At 53.9% G+C, this 17,879-nt stretch overlaps 7 protein-coding genes across 7 annotated transcripts; 4 read left to right on the top strand and 3 right to left on the bottom strand.

Moving 5' to 3' along the window:
- Positions 1–905: 905 nt before the first annotated feature.
- Positions 906–2,518, top strand: sre2 (putative transcription factor sre2; the record flags this gene model as incomplete). Its single annotated transcript, XM_036646205.1, has 3 exons — positions 906–1,396; positions 1,458–2,271; positions 2,327–2,518. 3 exons carry the CDS (start codon positions 906–908, stop codon positions 2,516–2,518), a joined length of 1,497 nt encoding a protein of 498 aa, XP_036488834.1.
- An 869-nt stretch (positions 2,519–3,387) lies between these two features.
- On the bottom strand, positions 3,388–4,971 carry ICP55 (Intermediate cleaving peptidase 55; the record flags this gene model as incomplete). Its single annotated transcript, XM_036646204.1, has 2 exons — positions 3,388–4,667; positions 4,776–4,971. The coding sequence occupies 2 exons, from the start codon at positions 4,969–4,971 to the stop codon at positions 3,388–3,390; spliced, it is 1,476 nt and encodes a 491-aa protein (XP_036488042.1).
- A 1,444-nt stretch (positions 4,972–6,415) lies between these two features.
- Positions 6,416–8,448, top strand: him1 (Hsk1-interacting molecule 1; the record flags this gene model as incomplete). Its single annotated transcript, XM_036646203.1, has 3 exons — positions 6,416–6,826; positions 6,884–8,245; positions 8,299–8,448. 3 exons carry the CDS (start codon positions 6,416–6,418, stop codon positions 8,446–8,448), a joined length of 1,923 nt encoding a protein of 640 aa, XP_036488021.1.
- Positions 8,449–9,863: 1,415 nt separating this feature from the next.
- On the bottom strand, positions 9,864–12,089 carry CGCS363_v014353 (Phenylalanine aminomutase; the record flags this gene model as incomplete). The annotated part of the gene is made up of 1 exon (XM_036646202.1): positions 9,864–12,089. The coding sequence occupies one exon, from the start codon at positions 12,087–12,089 to the stop codon at positions 9,864–9,866; it is 2,226 nt and encodes a 741-aa protein (XP_036488835.1).
- Positions 12,090–13,181: 1,092 nt separating this feature from the next.
- Positions 13,182–13,691, top strand: ATG12 (Ubiquitin-like protein ATG12; the record flags this gene model as incomplete). Its single annotated transcript, XM_036646201.1, has 2 exons — positions 13,182–13,571; positions 13,629–13,691. The coding sequence occupies 2 exons, from the start codon at positions 13,182–13,184 to the stop codon at positions 13,689–13,691; spliced, it is 453 nt and encodes a 150-aa protein (XP_036488836.1).
- A 143-nt stretch (positions 13,692–13,834) lies between these two features.
- Positions 13,835–14,768, bottom strand: panB (3-methyl-2-oxobutanoate hydroxymethyltransferase; the record flags this gene model as incomplete). The annotated part of the gene is made up of 2 exons (XM_036646200.1): positions 13,835–14,446; positions 14,502–14,768. 2 exons carry the CDS (start codon positions 14,766–14,768, stop codon positions 13,835–13,837), a joined length of 879 nt encoding a protein of 292 aa, XP_036488837.1.
- Positions 14,769–16,574: 1,806 nt separating this feature from the next.
- Positions 16,575–17,620, top strand: ubc8 (Ubiquitin-conjugating enzyme E2 8; the record flags this gene model as incomplete). Its single annotated transcript, XM_036646199.1, has 6 exons — positions 16,575–16,607; positions 16,682–16,689; positions 16,951–16,988; positions 17,039–17,153; positions 17,237–17,418; positions 17,484–17,620. 6 exons carry the CDS (start codon positions 16,575–16,577, stop codon positions 17,618–17,620), a joined length of 513 nt encoding a protein of 170 aa, XP_036488838.1.
- Positions 17,621–17,879: the final 259 nt, after the last annotated feature.

The raw sequence follows: 17,879 nt of genomic DNA, 5'->3' as shown, positions 1-17,879 counted from the left end.
CTCCCGCGCCCCTCCCCCAGCGCCAGCCAACCCAACACCGGCTACCTGCTCGTCAACACTCTTCTCCGTTCTTTCCTCTTCCTCCCGTCCCGTCTCGACGGATACAGCTACACACCTACCTGCCGACCGAACGACCTTTCTGCCTGCCGCCTGCCTCCCGTTGCTCCCTGCCGCATACACGTAAGGTGTGACCAGTCATTTTCGTCTCTGCCTCCACAAAAATCTCCCCAACCCTCAACTCTTTTCTTGTCCTTTCCCCGTGTTTGGACGCATCTCGTTGTCGCTTTCCGTACCCGTCAGCGCTCTGCTCTCCTCTGATTTGTCTCCTGCTCTTGGTCCTGCTGTTGCTTCTACCTACCTTACCATACGTCTGCGCATCTGCCCTGCCCTCGTCTCGTCTCCGTCACAACCCGCCTGTCTTAGTCGCAAGTCTCGACCAAGTCCTTCGAGCATTTGGACCTTGGCTGACCTTAATAAGCGAATCCCGGCCTCATCGCCCTGCCGACCTCTCTACTTGAGGTGCCGCACCTCTACGAACCCAGAACCTTTGACGGACCTTGAACGCGACCGACTTCTTTGTCTTGCACTGCATCCTGCATCTCGATCCATCCCTGCCGACTCCTACGACTTCTGCGAGTTTCCCTTGCCGCCATTGACGACGCTGCCATTGCATTCCGACTTCGACTTGATTGGCTATACGAGGTGGTACGACTGTCCATCTTGAATCGCCAAACTCTGCCCCCCTCCAACCAAGAAACGTACGAGATCTCTGAGTCCTCGCTGCTCAGCACTCATCGGCATACGATCGCGCCGAGCACCCACTCTCCCTTCCACAAAAAGACAATATCGATTTCTAGATCGACGACCGCCGACATTTCGGGGGCCGAAATGCTGGCTTTGTGGTAATGGACCCCAACTTCTTAAAGAACCTCGACTACTTCGCCGTCCCAAACAACCAAACGAATAATTCTGTCGAGCAACCCGCCGAATCTTCGGCCGCAGGTGCTGCGAGAAATGCTCCCGATCCTTCTCTCTGGGAGACCCTAGGGGCCGATCAGAGCAACTCTGAATCGACTTCCAATGGCCCCTCCTCAATGCCCTCTTTTGCTCAGGCCTCGCCTGTCAGCACGAATTTCGGCATGGGTGCTATGCCTGCTCAAATGTCCTTTGGACATGGCCAACCCAGAAATGCTTTGCCGACACGCACAGCCCAGAATGCTGGCCAGAGGCGGAGGGACGGTCACGATCGAAAGCGGACCAAGGTGGATTCCGAGGCTGCGGCACTAGAATCAGTCGATTACTGGATCCAATTCGACGATGACGATGAGCAAAAGCTCGGCGGTAGCTTCGAAATCGACTTTTCTAAGCGAAGACATCCGACCCAACATTATCCTAGGTATGCTCTCAGCCGCTCTCAGAAGTCGACGCATCTGAGCGACTTCGCTAACTCTCTCTAGACCACCGGCTGCGAATCGTCTGAATCCCATGTCAACAACCCCGGGCTTGGGCGCTGGACTGTACACAAACCCTGTATTCAAACCGGAGGACTTTATGGACGACACCGCCCTTGACAACGCTCTCTCCGACGACGAAGAGCTTCTGGAGTCCATGAACCTAGGCGATCAGCTCGGTAAGATCGAATCGCAACCCCCTTCCGAGGTTCCGCCGCGAGAGGGCCTTTATTCGACGCCCCTGAGTTGGGAGAAGCCTGCGCCCGGCCTGCGGATGAACCCTCTATTTGGCATGGGCGGCATGGGAGGCATGGGCACGCCCATGCTCGATCCGGAGCAGCGACGTCTGCTGGCCATTGCCCTCAACACCGGTCGTTCATCAACTAGTCTAGGCGCCGGAATGGGGTTCGGGGTTGGCGCAGACCTGGGCCCCGAGTTTGCAAGTCTCGAGAATTTCGATGCCGGCATGGCGACGGCAAGCATGGATGAACTCACGAGGGGCCCCGAACAGTCGGGTCTCCACAGTAAGGGGAAGGAAAAGGAGAGAGACAGTGTAGAAAAAGACTCGAAGAACCAACGGCCGCAAGTGTCTCGAACTACGACGGCTGCAACTGGGGCCTCTGAAAAGTCTAAAGACAAGGCGAAGGCTGGCGGCGACCGAACGGCACATAACGACATTGAGAGAAAGTACCGCACCAATCTCAAGGACAAGATCTCCGAGCTTCGCGACGCTGTACCATCACTCAAGTCGATACCCGAGGAGGGAGGCGAAGACGCCGAAGTGGACAGTCAGTCGCAACGCGGGCCCAAAGTCAGCAAGGTAAGCGGTGATGCGGCCATTTAGCTTCACACAACATATACTGATACAGGTTTAGGGTACTGTCCTCACGAAAGCAACCGAGTATATCCATTACCTTGAACGAAGAAACAAAGCCATCATGCGCGAGCATCAGGAACTCGCCAGGCGCCTACAAGCCTTTGAGCAACTGTTGAGTGCAACGGCGCGGCAACCCTTTCCCATGCCGAATTACAGCAGAACCTTGTTCGACCCGAGAGGCTTCTGTTAACATCTCTCCCCTTATCACATTACGCATTATGATTGCGAAACTGTACATATTTTGTTGTCAAGGGCTATTATTTGCCCAAAAATATACGATTGCGATCAATCTACGAAGCATGAATAGGCAGGCATATACAAAATAATTCAAGGTTATCAGACCTTTATTCGGGTTCTGGCACTATCGGTCAATTCCTCCGGGGATGTACTGAAGGCGATTCTTCTGTTCCGGATGGCATTTTCGGCATGGTTCTGATGTGACAGGTCATACACTGCTCTATGTCTGGCGCATATCCTTTTAGCAACCTAGAAAGGACATTTTGGATTCATTGGAGTATTTTCGATGAGCACAGATGTCGAGCTGCGTGTGAGGTCCCAGACACCTCTAAAATTGTGGCGAACACCCTTTTGTTTCAATTGGCGTGCTACCTCAAGTTGTCAGCGGAATGATGATCTCATCTTGGCAACCAAATCGGTTGACTGACATGACCCCAATGGCATCCTGTTCGTGCAGCTGGTCTACAAGAAACGGGGAACGTCCACTTGTGGCAGATGAGAAGCCCGCCTATTCCATGCGGAACCTTCCATGGGGTACCTCCCCTGGCACGTCAAGGGACTCCGAAGACAAGGGTCCTGTTTTGGCATACCGGGAGAAACAACTCTCACAACATTCGTTGTTAGCTCAGCTCGACGGGCAGATACGCCACGTTGAAGGCAGCTCCTGGAGGTTTGCAGAGACACTCAGGAACAAGTGTACGTTGCTTGCATAGCGGACGCTACGCCGTATTTTGTGTGTAGAGACACGACTTCTGTGCCACCCTGGCTTAATAGTGTACACCTTTGATTACAAAATTTTGATCCTTTTCGGTTTCACAGGGTTCAGTCCCTGAGAGCCTCAATATCGACAACCTCCTTTACAGCTTCTGTCGAGAGAACATACGGTGACTCGGTATCCACACAGACGCTGTCCTCAATCCGAACTGCCATACCACGGAAGTGCTCCGGCCAACGGTCTGTATCCGGAACGTAGATACCAGGCTCGATGGTCACGCAGTGTCCGGCTTTCAGCGGCGTTCTCCTGCCATAGCCAGGAACATCGTGGACATCCAGGCCGACGTAGTGACCAACATGGTGCGGAAATAAGACATCAAGATCGCGGGAGGTGATGTCGAAGCCTAGGCTCTTGAGCTGCTCGAGCAGACCGTTTGCCGTTTGGTCGTGAATGTCGTCGAGGGAGAGATTGGCGTTCTCACGGCAAAGGGACACGCTTGAACGTTGAACGGCGAGAACGGCTTCATAGAGGTCCTTCTGTGCCGCGCTGAACTTGCCGTTTATAGGCCAGGTGCGAGAGATGTCAGTGATGTATGTGCCGTACTCTCCACCCGCGTCGACGAGAATCATCTCGCCGTCTTTCATCGCGTTGTTATTCACAACGTAATGAATGCAAAGACCATTTTGCCCGCCTGCTACGACGGGGACGTATGCCGGCCCGTCACAGCCGTCTGCGGTGAACCTGTAATCGAGAAAGGCGTGGAGGTCCTTCTCGCGGGTCCACTGCTTGCGCATGGCGTCGGTGATGACCCGGCCCGAGATCTGTCCAGCGCGGCGCATGTTTGCGACCTCTGCCGGGGACTTGATACACCGTAAAGAGTTCATGAGAGGGTACAGAGGAATCTTAACCGAGGGAAACCATGACTTTTCGCTCTTCATGAGCTGCCATAGTTTGTTCTCTTGCTCGCCCTGCCTCGGTTTCTCGAGGTCTGTGTAGACGCGGCTCGCCGACTTCACGATATCGGGGAGGTACTGGTGGATCTTGTTAATATCGCCCGCCTTGTCGGCGTTGAAGATATCCGTAGCGGCCTGGATGCCATTCCTGGCACCTGACCACTGCTCGGCCGCCGGGTTCTTGGGCTGAGTGAACAGGTGGAACAGGTAGTCGCCGAATTCCTTGCCCGTCTTCTGGATGACAGCCACGGAATCGCCCTCATTCCAGCCGGTCAGGTACAGAAAGTTGGACTCTTGGCGATAGGGGAAGAAGACGGCACCGGAGCGGTACTTGAGGTCGGCGGCAGACAGGACGGCAACGCCACCGTCGGGCAGCTTCTCAGCCAGGCGAGCACGTCTCTCCCAATATTCCTGGGCTGTGATACCCGGAGTGACTAAACATATAAGTCAGCCCAAGATGATTTTATTCGGGATCTTTACTGAGAGTTTGAGGGCAAATTATTGAATGCTATGGGCAGTGATTGGGTGAAGATTGTACTGACTCTCGCCGGCTTTGAGAATGTGAGGATGCGTCTCATGCACTGGCTGGCCAAACTGGAGATCGGCAGCAGAGACGGCAGCGTAGCGGCGGATCTGACGACTCGATGGGAGTGACGGGCGCCACAAGGGCACGGAATTGCAGCATCGCAGTCTCTGAGCGGCCCGAAGAGCGCTGCTCACTGGACGTGAGGGGTTCATGACCAGAAATGGAGCGATGTGCAGGGGATGTAGGGCGGCAGGTGAGATTTATGAACGAGAAGGGATGGGTTCTACGATCCGGATGAGGTCATCACGGAAGGCAGTGGAGGTAACTGCAATCGTCTGCACTGTACCGGACGGAGCGAGGATGGGCTAAGGGCCGAAGGCTGCTGCTGACTGACTCGTCAAAGAGTGATTAGTTCAGCGCATGCGGCCTTTCCGCAAGGACTGAGACCGAGACGGGACGGGTGAGAGATGCCCGTTTGGGAATCGGGCCACCAGGACGAGGAGCGGACGATGGGATGATGCAGAGATTTGTTTGTTTGGAGTGGATGTTTTTTATGTATCTAAGGAGTGGAAGAAGACAATGGAGTTGCATGGCGTTTATTGCCGTGGACATTAATGTCGTACATATGTAACTAAGGCAAGTAAATGCAGCAGCATGCAGCAATACAGCATGCAATGTGAAAGTGCCATGTCGAAAGAAACTGGATGCATCCATGTTTTGCCAATTGGGCGGCCCCCCAGTTGCGGCAGGATTTTTTATTGTTTTCCCACTGCAGCTCCATCCGTCCAATTTCCAGGCCGCCGCCGGATCAGGTCGCTACCTAGGTACCAGTTGTTATTGTGGTCGGGTACTAGAATGCCAGATTACAGCGAGCCTCCACTGTAGTACGGCAGCTGTGAACCTACCTAAAGTAAGGTAAGGTAGGTAACCTAAGTGTGAAGAGTCACTGAGAGAAGACGCGCCGCTGCGGGTACTGTGCAGGCAGGGCCAAGCAAATTTGACCGGTTGCCAGAGAAGAAACTGGCCCGTGCGTGTTTTCCACGCTGCCGAACGGGGATTAGTGCTGTTGTTCCCCCCCCGAAAACCCATCAAGCGCGACTTAGGTGACCGGGTCCCGGACAGGCCAGGCACAGGCAGTGAGTGAACCAAGACGGGGGTGGTCTTGCTTATGGGCTGGGATGATGGCCGGGGACTCCTCCCACACACGCACCGCACACACACACACAACACCAACCACTCCTCCTCCTACCTACCTACCTACCTCCATATTAATAAAGCTCTGCCTTGAACCTGCCCACTCGCACACCCGTGTTCTGGCTGCTTCTTTTTGGCTTCACGACGAACCTCCACGACGACTTCCTCTCCTTCTCGCATCTCCCTCCCTCCTCACGGCCGCCCAGCGCATTCGATGTCTTCGTGAACCCACGACACGCTCTCTGTCGGAACGCGTGAGCGACGTGTCAGCCTCCACGTCGCGTGCCCATCCCGTCCCGTCCCGTCCACAGAGCAACCCCCCGCCTCGCTCTCGACCGACATACAAACCCACACCACCACACAAACAAAACAACAACCTTTCCTTTCCCACGTCGAGCATATTGATTGGGCATTTTTATGGCAGCCATATCCCTATCGCCCACTCCAATCCCTCTCACGGCCATGTCCACTAGACGAACGCCTTTGTCTAGCAACCCCAATGTGGCCAATTCGCCCTTGAGATCTGCTTCTGCTCTGGCTCTCGCCAAGCAGAGGCGTTCTCATGCCAACATCCAGAGAGAAGAGCTGTACGGTCAGCCGCCGCCTTTGAAGAAGCAGGTCGTCGAGAACACTGTATCCCGCCACCAACGCTCCCCGTCCAAGATCGCCAAGCCTTCCCAACTGCCCCAGCGTGTCGCCCGCCCCGTAACGAAAGAACGCTCCACCCACCACCACGATGATGCGAACGTCGACAAGATCAGACAATGGCAGGCCGAATATCGCGGCCGCTTCCCCAAGATGGTCTTCTACTTCGACAGTGTTGCCGAGGACCAGAGGGCCAAGCTTTCCCGCCATGCCATGTCTCTTGGAGCTGTATGTCGCAGCACATGTGTTGAAAATACTTTTTGGTCACTAATATGTCATGTGTAGAGAGACGAACGCTTCTTCTCGAGCAGCATCACTCACGTCGTGACCGCCCGTCCAGTTCCTGCACAGGAGGAAGTGCACGCCCCCGCACACCAAGACCCCGAGCCCGAAGAGCAGCCACAGACCATCAACCCGTCTCTTCTAGACCGGGCCCCCGATGCACGAAGACGTTTATTGTTTGATCACCCGTCGAGACGGACTCACACCCAGCCGCAGGATGACGGAGTCAGGCGTGCGCGTCCTACGCGCAGCAATGATGTCCTGCACAAGGCTCGTGACATGGGAAAGAAGATTTGGTCGGTCGAAAAATTCCAGAGGATGCTGCAGTTTCTGTTGGAGCCCGATCCGCACGTTGTCGCCCAAATTGGCCACAAGGGCGAGTCCAGGAGCTTGAGCACCAAGAGAACTGCAGACGAGCCAGGCCTGATGCAGTTGCTGCAAAAGGAGAGACTCAATGGTCCTTCTGACGCCGTCACAAGCCGGGAGATGATCAATTTCAAGGGACCGTATATATACGTCTACGACATTGACGAGAAGCAGAAGCCCATTATGGTGCGGGAGTACCCTAAGGTCAACAACAAGTACGACGGTGAATGGCCCCAGTTTAGGACTGTCACGGATGGCCGCTGCCCTTTCGTCGAGGAGCCGGAACAGGCTGAGCGACCGAGCCGTAAACCACAACCGCAGCAAAAGGAGCTGAAGGAGCCCAAGGGCGACAAAGAGCGCGTTACGAAGCCTGTGGACGAGGAGAGGGCGTCTCTTCAGCCCCCTGAAGTTCCTGCGCCCAAGACTGTCATTGGCAAGCGTACCCTCGCCGAGATGCAAGACGGCCAGAACAAAGACAAGGCCCCAGTGAAGCCCGTAGAGATGTTCAACCCGCCCAAGGTTGTTGCCTCTAATCCTATTGACTTCCGACCCCAGAATGCCTTCACCAGCCGTGCTGGTACGGCACGTTTCTTCGCCGGCGAGCCTGTGGCCTCGGGTCTTCAGCCGTCGAATGTTACTTCGGCCATTCGCTCTCAGATGATCTCTTCTACTTCGGGTGTCAATGGAGCAAAGGCCGGCACCAGCAAGGAAGTCCATGGTCTGCAGCGCAAGGTGCTGCAGAGAGGTGCCCCAGTGCCTCACGATCCCAGCTCTCGTCGACTGACTGAGATGAGCTTGGATGCCACGTCTACCAGATCTACCAGCGTTTCCAGGACCACCAGCAGACGGATGGAGCTCATTGAAGAGGATGCTGAGAAGCAAACTGCCAAGCTTGTTCGAACCAGCTCTAAAACTCAGGCGCCGCCTGCCAAGAGCAAGCGCGATCTGAAGCCAGGTTACTGTGAAAACTGCCAGGACAAATTTAAGGACTTCGACGAGGTGAGTTGATTGTAGCGCCCCGCAGTCTACGAAGTTTGCTAATCATATGGCAGCATATTCTCACACGTAAACATCGAAAGTTTGCAGAAAACACCGACAACTGGCTCGAATTGGACGAACTACTTGGCCAGCTGGGCCGCATGCCCAAGGGCTATGGCGACTACAAGTACCGCGCCGAGGAAGTGTCGATCGAGGACTCATAGAAAGTGTCGACTCGACGAACTCGTTCCGCATCATGGCGCCCATGAGAACCGATTCTGCCTCACTCAAACATGATTTTTGATTCCCCGATTTCACGACGCTGTGATCCCAGGAGCATCACGCACGTTCGCACACACACACATACATACAAAAGCTACGGATTCGTTCCACACACTTGGAACCAATGATACCAGTAGACTGACCAGAAGAAGTCGCCCGCGCTTTCCGGTCATGTTTTTCTCTTCGTCTTTCTCTAATTGGTCGGGCCGCACTGAAAGCATCGCATGCACAATGGCGTTCGGCATGGAGCATTTTATACCACCACGGCTAAGTTTTCTCATTCGGCAGGCAGGTTGGGAGGCATTGTGTCGTCATCCAGAGGCGGGATGAGTACAGATGAAGAGGGCAAAGGCGAGTCATAATGAGCATGGTGTAGATATCATTGAACAGTCTATGATTGTGTATACTGTACGTTGAACACGAAACACTTATTGGTTTGGGAAGCTAAGCACTGCTGTGGTTGTGCTGTGAGCCGCACAGTCATGGTAGAGGCGTTTTGGAGCAATTGAAAGCATTTCCCTTTATGTCCATCTGGAAGCGTTGTGAGATGAATGATGCGCAGCACACAACAAGAGCAGACGCTCGAGAATGGCAGACAGCTTCTACGTAGTTGGAAGGAAAGTACAACGTGAACAGTGTTCGGTCTGCTGCTGCTTGGATCGAATGGCTGGGGATACGAAGCGGGGAGAGCCAGCATACAAAACTAATGATACTACAGGCCGCTTATATGAGGCCGATGTAAACATTGAAGTCAGCAGCACCACACGCCGTCTCGAACACTAGGTTCCTTGAAAGAAAGCCCCGCACCGAACCGTGCCGCCCCTCCACACCTGTCCATTTAAGGACAGGCGCACGGATGCCCGCATGCCAGGGCGCTTCTTACGTGGGTCCGAGCGTAGCAAAATCTTGATAGTATTAACATGGGATGGCCATCCCATCCAAGTCTTCGTGGCTCAGTCGGTAGAGCGTTGGTCTCATATTACTATCAATATGACTCCGCCAAAGGCAGAGATATCCAAAGGTCGAGAGTTCGAGCCTCTCCGAGGACAATCCTTTTGCCTTTTGCTCCCTTGGTTCGTGTGATCATGGCTTCTTTGTGAGTCACAATGCTCTATGAAACGTTCTTCTTGACTGCAGTTGTTCCGTCGAGTCGAGTCAAGTACGTACAGGCCTGTTCGACCATTTTGAAGTCGCTTTCTTTCCCCTGCCAGAGAGCCTACTCATACTTGCAACATCGCGTCCCTAATGCTCGGAAACTTCCAAGAAGTCAACTGTAGGAAACCAAGGGCTGCTTGCTATGTTGACGTTTCGATCTCAGACACTTCTATTTCACATTGATGGAGAGGAATCTCGATATCTACAGCATCCGTGAAACTTCCGTAACCATTCCTAGGATCCCACGGCCCATCCGGAGCGTCCCAATAACACCGTCATGGCTGCTGATGGGGGTGTCCATCCCGTTCTCTGGGCACTCTTCGGCGCTGTGACCGAGGCATCCCATCAGCGCTGGTGTTATGGAACCTTGACGAATCTCTTCGTACACCAAAGACACGTTTACACCGATCGTGCTTTCTTGCTTCGCTCTGAGGCCCTGATGGAAGGAAACTCCCAGTCTTACGCGCACAATGTCGTACAGCACAGCCGAACCTGCTCCAAGTCCGTCCAAATGTGCTGTAGTCTTGTCGTTGTTCATCCCCGGGTGGTTAACCTTGGGATTATTGAATGGATCTAGAAGCCACATTTCCATGCTCTCTTGGAATTCCCTTTGGCAATCCAAGACGCCGCTGAGAGAGACGTCGTGCATCTTCTCTTTACCCATGAAGTCCAAAGTATGTGCTGCGAATTTGGAGGCCACCACCGAGCAACGCTGAAGATGACTGACCTTGTTCGCCTCGTACCACCAAACCCTTACCGATTCGTCGAGGCCACTCGTAAGTCTTGTGAGCTGTGATTCGTCCAGCCCGAGACGAGCACGGTCTAGACGTTTGGACAAGACAACAGAGCTGAGAAATCGCTCGTGGTAGTCTCTGAGGTCGATCGCTTGGCAGCATACATACAGATGAGCAGCGCACATGTGCGAAAGAACATCCACAGCCTCCATAGTTCGCCGACCTGTCAGGAAGGCAAGAGAGTTGATGCCTTGGTTGTGCATCTCGGCCGAATGAACATGAGCAGATACTGGGTGTGCGAGAGACGCCAGTTCCGACATGTAGGCACTCATGTTGACATCGATACCCTTCATCGTGTAAGATTGGTCGGGATCACCAAAGACAAGATTTGGGTCGAGGCCGTTATTCGTCGCCGGGTTGATCAACTCAGAGCACTGAGAGAAGAGCATTCGACCAATCATTTGGAGTGCGTTCCTTGTCTTGTCCATTGCGGATGTGATGGCAATTGCTTGAAAATTGCCTCCTGAATAGACCTCTCCGTCAGAAGAATCATTTCCAGGACCGACATCAATTACTGGGTTGTCCGACGTCGAGTTGAGCTCAACCTCGATTTGGCGCTGGGCCAGCATGAGGTCTTCCAGGTAAGGACCAATCCACTGCGGTGCTGTCCTTGTAGAGTACCGATCTTGCCAGAGACCTCGACCCGTCCTCTTCTTCGTCTCTAGTCCGATGACGAAATCAGAAGATCTCAAAAACTGTCTGATGTTGCAAGCTGTTTCGAGCTGACCAGCGTGGGGTCGAATTCTGTGGATGAATTCATTTGCCCACTCGACATTGCCTCTTAGACACTCTGAAGTAAAAGCTGTGAGAGCTTGGGCGAGAATCGCAAGCTGATTGGCCTCGTAAATGACCAAGCTGGCCAGAGCAGCTGAAGGAGCGGTCCCGTTGATCAAGCCAAGGCCCTCCTTTGGTTGCAATTCGACAGGCCTGATGCCGCATTCCTTCAATGCATCACGGGCGGACAAGTTCTTCCGGCTTACCCCGGATCCGATTCTTACCGTGATGTTGGGGTCTCCGATCAGAGTCCCGGCGATATATGAGAGAGGCATTAGGTCTCCCGATGCCGAGATCGTTCCTCTCAGAGGGACTAGAGGCGTGACGTCGTGACGGAGAAGTTCCAGCAACGTATCAATGACCTCTATCCGGACTGCGCTGTGGCCGCGTAGATTTTGGTTGGCCCTGATAACCATGGCTGCCTTCACCCATGCTAGGGGGATGATGTGAGACTTCCCGTCTTTGTCGGTTCGAGAATCGTCTCGATCGGCGGCAGTAATGACGGCACTTTGGGTGTGTTGGAGCAAAGATATCTGAAGTTTCTTGAGCTGCTCCGTCCGAGAGTCTGCGCTGCCGCCAAAGCCCGTGTTCACGCCATACACCACCCAGCCGTTTTCTATGTGATGGTCGAGAACTTTGATACTCTGGGCGATTCGCTGATCGATGTCCGAACTCCCATGGTTGCGGTAAGCTCCATTGGCCGTCTCGTCTGCTTTGGTAGGCGGGTAGCCCTTTATGCGCGGCACGAGTCCGTGACGGGCAACGGCAACGACTGTGGCGATGTCGAGTTGCTCACCATCTATTGCTAGTTCGGGGCCAGCTTTTGTCACATCGTGAACGGTCTTCAACGTTTTCTGCATGCTTGCAGCGTGCGGGGATTCCGAGGATGGTGTTGATGCCATAGCATGGATGCTACTGTGCGAGGACTAGATCTTTCGTCTGAGCAGCTCAAAGAGGGAGCGTAACCGAATTAGAGGGCGGTATCTCACGAGGGAGGATCTGCGTAGGAGTCGACGGGTAGAGATAACAGAGAAGAGTACTTTGAGGAAAAGGCTGCTAGGAGGGCGATAGAGATGTTTGTTGAGGCAATAAGAAACAGTCAAAGGCGATCGTCCAAGTTGTCACTACTGCAGCTACCTCGTGGCTGCAGGAGTAATATGCATTGTGCCTACTTGACCTTACCTTACCGTACCCTAACCTACCTATCTTACCTCAGGTCTCACCGGCCACTGCCTCGCCGTTTCCTTCCCTTCGATGCCTATCAAGGTAAGGCAGCAAGCAGGAACGCCTTCCATGACTTGCGCATCTTCCACCTAAACCGGAGTGAGCTGTTGCGGCCGAAGATACGGTGAGGATATGAAGGAGAATATGTTTCAGCGCCACTCGGTGAGTCGACGAGATGCGGCATCCATTTCATGTCATGACGGTAATATTTCGCCTCACAAGCAGCCTAGATTTGTGTCAGGTCGAAGTTGTGGTGCAAAGGGGCTCAAATAACGGAGCCCAGGTACCTTGAACGTGGACGTTCTCCTGGACCCCGCTGTCCGCGCTCAGGTGAGGTACCTACCTAGGTAGGGATAGGTGAGGTGGATGTCGGATTAGGTCACCTCACTGACCGTTCACCGACTACAGCGACCTTACCTCCATTAAGGTAGGTAGGGGGTAGGTAGGGGTTACTTACCTAAGGCACCTGGCGACGCCCCACACACACTGCCCGGGCACACCTGAAGTGTCTACCTAGGCATGTAGTGGTGGGTGACTTGCATGACCAACCTATGCGTTGACAAAAGCCAGCCTCTTTCAACGTGCATCCTCGTGTTCATCGCCGTTTCCTGACATCTTACTCCCCTCGCTTTGCTCGACCACAGCAAAGACCGACACGCAAGGAGGCTCCCAAATCCCAGGCACAAGGTTGATACAAGCACCGCATTACGCCACCTAGTTCACTGAAAATGGCGGACAGCCCTGCGTCTCCTGGTATTCCCAGGTCAGACTCGGCGTCACCAACCCCGGCCACAATTCCTGATCGCTCAGCCTCTCCGGAGATACCGCTCACCATGTCCGCTTCAGCAATTTTGACGGCTCAGCCGCGGGATGTTGCCTCAGCACTTGCCAGTGCTGGCGAGTACGCCTCAGAGAAGGTTGTTGTCAAGTTCAAGCCCGTGGGAAACGCTCCCGCTCTCCCTATGGCCGTAGCCAAGATATCCTCCACTCAGACCTTCTCCACCGTCATCTGGTACCTTCGCAAGCGATTGAAGCTCCGAGACGCTGAGAACATCTTTTGTTACGTCAATGACTCCTTTGCGCCCTCTCTCGACGAGATCGTCGGCAATCTACACAATGTACGTTGCTCGCGTCAACTTCACACATCGGAACTGTTGATGTTAATCGTGTAGCAGTGTTTCAAGGACTCAACAGGCCAGCTTGTGATTTCATACGCTATGAACCCAGCCTTTGGCTGACTACAACTATTCTATTAAATGGTATCAAATATTCAAGGGAAAAAAAGACACGGCAAATGCCTCAGCCACCGAGCCCCAACACCGGTAATGCAGCCCGAACGCGATGCAATGCAAATGCTCCAACTGCTGACTGTTACAGCCTTCTACAACTTCTCTAGCGTACTGGAAAACGCCTCAAGCTCTTCCTTGGAGATTGGATAAGTATGTTCAGGGCCAGGGTATTGTCTGCTCTTCACGTCGTCTCGGTAGGCTTCGATGGCCTTCAGACTCTCGCCCCAAACATCGCCATACTTCTTGACAAACTTGGGCAAGAAACGGCCGGGAGGGAAGTTGCCTGTCATGTCGACCTGCACCAAGACTTGTCCAGAGCAGCCGTTGCCGGCACCGATGCCGATTGTTGGGATGACCAGCTTCTCTGTGACGAGCGCAGCAACCTCTGCAGGAACAGCTTCGAGGACAACTGCGAATGCGCCAGCTTCTTGCACGGCAAGTGCGTCTTCGAGCACCTTCATGGCGCCATCCGAAGTCTTGCCCTGGACTCTGAACCCCCCGAGGGCGTTTTGGCGCTGTGGTGTCAAACCAACATGAGCAAGTACGGGAATGCCAGCAGTGGTGATCTTCCGAATGGTAGGGGCCATCTCCTTTCCACCCTCGAGTTTGACACCCTGGACTCTGCCTTCCTTGATGAAGCGGATGGCAGTCTCCAGAGCCTGTTCAGGGGCAATTTCATAACTGCCCATGGGCAAATCGCCAACCTATGACTGGAATTAGTCTGATGTTCAAGTGTTTGATATCCAAGGGTCAACTCACGGTAAAAGCGGACTTGGTGGCTCTTGCGACAGAACGACAATGCAGTAACATCTCTTCAACCAGAACCTCGCTGGTATCTTCCATGCCAAGGGCAACCATGGCAAGGCTGTCACCGACGAGAATGATCTCCATGCCAGCATGGTCTGCAACGTGGGCGCTGGGGAAGTCATGCGCCGTCATGACTGTGATGGGCTCACGCTTCTTGTGAAGGTTGCGCAGTGTAGCGACGGTAACCTTCTTTCTAGGGATTGCTGGAGGCGTGCCCATAGGAGAGTGCGAGCTGTACCTTGGCTGGGGTTGTTGCAGCAAGGCAGGATAAGCGGGCCGCATATGGAAGGTTGCCGACGAGGGTCGCGTGCTGCGCAGGGCAGAGGCACACGACCTCAGACAGGTACTTCGGATAATATGGGAAGACATGTGTAATGACAATTACCTGTTTATTGAAGGGCAAGCTGATGCAAAAGTGTAAGGTTTTCGCGCGGAAAAAACAAATGCAAACGATGGATTGCGAAATCAGTGGTTGTTCTCGCGGTATGGCATGGAGGAAGAAAATTTTTGGATGGCGGTGTTTGGGCGCAGCGCAAGTTTTATTATCCAAGTCATGATGGTTTTTGCTGCGTAGAATTGAGTATCTCCAAAAAATACCGGTGGTGTTTCGTTCACGCCGCCTCAAAGGGAAGAAAAGTGGGGGCAGCATGGCCGCTGGACGCCCGTGGAACGCTGGAAAGGCCCCAGAAACGGGGTCCGGTCCACCGCAACGTACCCCCGCCATTGGGTGCGCCGAGGCACGGCCCCTCCCCTCCCTACAACTGACAAAGTGCCGTTTGCTCGGATGTACCTCCACGTCCTTGGGATGAGGTGGGCAGGATTAGTGAGCGGATGCCGCGCTCTTACAGGGGGCTTCAGGGCCTCCTGTGCTGGTGTCTACAGCGTAGGTATTGTACTTCACGACTGTGCTGCTCAACAGTACATGGCGTTGCGCTCAGCCAAGGCCGAGGCAAAACAGCCTCGGGCCCGGCGGATCTGGTCTCGGTCCTCCGCAACGGCGGCAGTAGCTAAGTTTTGGCACCTAGCCCCCAAGTTTTCCTTTGGCCCTGATGATAGAGAATACTAGGGGATAGGCATAGTCTCTGACTGTGTACCTATTATCTGGCCTGCCGCTGGACGCGGTCATCGCAGAACTGCACCGGCCGACACCGCTCATTGCAAGCAAACATTTCCAAAGAAGGAATGCCCCAAGCGATACGAGAATCTCAAAATGGATGCGATTACGGTGTCTGCTTACAACTCAGTGACAACGTTGCCTTGTCTTCAGTTTTCGCCTCCAATCCTATTGTTGCTCTGCATCAGCAGGCTGTTCCCTGCAGGCCTGCCCCGAACATACTATGTACTCGCGGCGGCGAACCTGCACGGAACGGCCCTGACTCTTGCTGTTGCCGTTTGCCGGAGCGCCATCGGTTGCATCATCTGAGTCTCTCATACCAAATTGATCCAGGGTCTTGCTGGCCATGAGGACGATGCTTTGAGTCCACCGTCTACTTGCCAGCAAATACAGCCCGGGCTACGTGTACTTTACTGAGCAATGGCTGGAATACCCAGCCTCTCATGCGCCAGCACTACCTTGCACCGCATGGTATTGTCGGTCTTTGCGACTAAGAAAGTTCGCATTGTCTACCTTCCCCAGGTAGGCAAGGTGGATTTATAGATAGGTGATAGCTTAGCGCTGGGGTCAAGATCCCACGCTGAATCTATCCGCTTAATCCTCGGGCCCACCTTCCTTATCGTGGCACTTATCAGCTGTGGTCCGGGATCGCCCACATCATCATCGCGCGTGACTTGGCGTCAGGAACCCGAGCCAACTTCTCCCCTCTTTACAACAACCGACATCTCCTTTCTCTCGATTCAGCCAACACGATCGCGCTTTTCGTAGAAATTCAAGCCCATCCGAGTCTAAACAGCAACTCGATTCAACAGACATACTGTTCCAAACTTAACGTTCAACTAGCTGTCTAGTCCACCTCTGCCCGCCGTTGCTTTCCTGCCATCGTCCGAACCCCCCGCGCAACCCTCATCATGAGTAGCCCACGCAGAAGAATCGAGACTGATGTGAGTCTGCCTTGCTACCGCTTTCTAGAGCCTCAGAGGCTGCCAGAAGACTGACGTTTCTTTTTGTTTGTTAGGTCATGAAGTGAATCACCCAAGATCACGCCACGATGATGCTACTTTGCTAACATGGCCCAGGATGTGCGGCTCGCGAATCCACGGCCCCTGTTGCTTGGACTGACATATGCAGGTTGATGAGTGACTACGAAGTCACTTTGGTGAATGACAACAGTAAGCTTGCATTCCGTTCACCAACATACTCAAGCCTTTGGGTCAGCTGACAACGTTGCAGTGTAAGGACCGAACCCCACGCCCAACGACTTCCATTCTAACGACACCGACCCAGGCAAGAGTTCTATGTTCGCTTCAAGGGCCCCGCCGAGAGTCAGTACGCGCGATTTCCGGAAAGTGATAGTCAAGCTAAATAACCGTAGCCCCGTTCGAAGGCGGCGTCTGGAAGGTCCACGTCGAGCTCCCCGATCAGTACCCATACAAGTCGCCTAGCATCGGCTTCGTAAACCGTATCTTCCACCCAAACATCGACGAGCTGTGAGTCATGGGAACTTTCATAAGAGACGGACAACGTCCTGGGTTGCATCCGAAGCGAGGAACTGATGGGGGATACTGTATAGGTCGGGTTCCGTCTGCTTGGACGTCATTAACCAGACCTGGTCGCCCATGTTCGACATGATCAACATTTTCGAGGTCTTTCTTCCCCAGCTCTTGCGATACCCGAACCCGACAGACCCCCTGAATGGCGAGGCGGCCGCCTTGATGATCAGGGAACCCAAGAGCTATGACGCCAAAGTAAAGGGTGCGTGAGACCAGCGCACGCAGGCGCACGCAGCTTGACAGCAGTTATCACTGACAATAGTGCAGAATATGTGCAAAAGTACGCGAGCAAAGATGCCGCCGACGAGAAGGATGGCGAAAGCGAATCCGACGACGCCATGTCCTCAGTTGGCAGTTTTGGGGATGACGACGAGGAGCCCGCCGGCCGCCTCGACGACGTATGAACGCAACGACCTTCGAGAAATCTGTTAGAAGCATTCATGGAACTGGCGTCGATGGACACTTATATTCCCCGGGCTCGATTGGTCTTGCATTCTGTACTCCCGCTCTTTGCAACACCTCTACGACCAGGGGTTCGCAGCTGGGGGCATTTTCTTTGCGTTTATGGATAAGGAAGGCATGTATGGGATCATTTTCGGAGTTTGCAACAACACAGGACGGCCTGAATAACGAGACATGCCTCGAGAAGACGACAAGGGTTGG

Source organism: Colletotrichum siamense, assembly GCF_013390195.1.
Source record: "Colletotrichum siamense strain Cg363 chromosome Unknown KSG_Cg363_contig10, whole genome shotgun sequence".
Lineage (NCBI taxonomy): Eukaryota > Fungi > Ascomycota > Sordariomycetes > Glomerellales > Glomerellaceae > Colletotrichum > Colletotrichum siamense.
Note: the sequence above shows the minus strand (reverse complement) of the source record. Positions and strands in the feature narration are given on the sequence as shown.